At 33.4% G+C, this 1433-nt stretch overlaps 1 protein-coding gene across 3 annotated transcripts in view; it reads right to left on the reverse strand.

Annotated features, from left to right (window-relative positions):
• LOC107618676 (DCN1-like protein 4) overlaps positions 298–1433 on the reverse strand; it is a 4333-nt gene continuing 3197 nt past the window's right edge. For 2 of the 3 annotated variants that reach the window (XM_021110773.1, XM_016320803.2), the window contains 3 exons: positions 1101–1166; positions 777–917; positions 298–683 (listed from right to left, as the gene is read on the reverse strand). In XM_021110773.1, coding sequence (XP_020966432.1) covers positions 822–917; positions 1101–1166 — 162 coding nt within the window. In that variant the 3' untranslated portion in view covers positions 298–683; positions 777–821. The remainder of the gene's footprint in view (positions 684–776; positions 918–1100; positions 1167–1433) is intronic. The other variant, XM_016320804.2, reaches the window with a different exon arrangement.

The following is a 1433-nucleotide window of genomic DNA, read 5'->3' on the forward strand; positions in this document are numbered from 1 at the left end:
GACAAAACCATACATAAAATTACTAACTCAAATATTTTACGGTCTTGTTAAGAGTTTTTAATGCAATTATTGTGTATTTAATAAAGAAAAACTATAAAATTTTCTAGTTAAAGTAACCTCTTAATACTTGATATTATTAAATGAATAGCGCATACTTCTAATTAATAGGTTGCCTTGGTGAATGAAAATGAAAATAGGGATATAACTTTTTTTTTTAAAAAAAAATCAACTTTAATAAAATGATGAATACTAATATTGGACACATTTTTGGATAAAATATAACGAGATTGCAAGAACTTGGGATCAAATATGACTTTCATTGTGTATAACTATGACAATATAAATACCAGTCTCACTCAACTCAATTCAATTTAACAAAAGCTATTAATGTGAATTATATGAATAGGAAGAGACGATGGTGATGATGTTGGATTGTGGGAATAATCACAAAGTGCAAGCTTGTATCTAACCCTCAACTGCATCTATATATCACAAAATAGCAAAAATGTAAAGGATAATGCAATAATGGTTCATGTTTAATATATATGCCCTTTTTAGAAACTTGGGCCATCATCAGAAAGAACAAGAGCTTGCTAAGGATAAAAACAAGCCACAACCACAAAGCATCTCTATCTGATTTTGGTAGTTTTCCAAAAGTTCTGCTTTTACTTGAACAAGTGCTGCTGCCAACAAATCAAATTAGTATAAGTCAGAAACAAAAGCTTCATGAAACCAAAAGATATTATGAGGAATGAAGAAAGGGTTGAAATGCATACCAATGATTCTGCTTCACAGAGAATCAGGTGGCTGAAAATCTAAGATCACTTTTGGTTTTCTCGCAGCCACTCAACGAAATTGTCGAGGATCAATGGCCATGCAAGTTCTGGATCATAGTTATCGAGCGCTGGGAAACTTATCTGCGAATAAATGAAAAGATTAAAATAGCAAGTCAAGAAATTCAACATGAAGTACCGAAATGCAAATGGTTAAGAAGCCAATGGAGCTACAACAAATACATATTCTTCATATGTGATTCTGCAAAATGGCTGAAGGGATAATTATTATAATAACATCTAGACATGGCAGAAAAAAGTTCCTACCTCATTGCAAAACCGGAAAAATCCCATCCATTGATCCATGTTTATGACCTTGTAATCATCTTGAGTCTGCCATAAATGATAAAAACACGTTCGTAAGAATTAACAAGAACTAAAAGAATATTGTAAAATCCACTACTCAACTTCAAGTATCCCACATAGGGCTGGAAGTGAGTCAAGCCAGCTCATGAGCCAGCTCGAGCTCGACTCGTTAACAGCTCGATAAGCTAAGCTCGTGAGCTGGTGAGCCAAGCTTGAGCCTGAAATTGAGCTCATAAATTAAATGAGCCAAGCTTGAGCTTGGATAAGCTCAGCTCATATATATATATATATATA

This window comes from Arachis ipaensis, chromosome B09, assembly GCF_000816755.2.
Source record: "Arachis ipaensis cultivar K30076 chromosome B09, Araip1.1, whole genome shotgun sequence".
NCBI classification, from domain to species: Eukaryota; Viridiplantae; Streptophyta; class Magnoliopsida; order Fabales; family Fabaceae; genus Arachis; species Arachis ipaensis.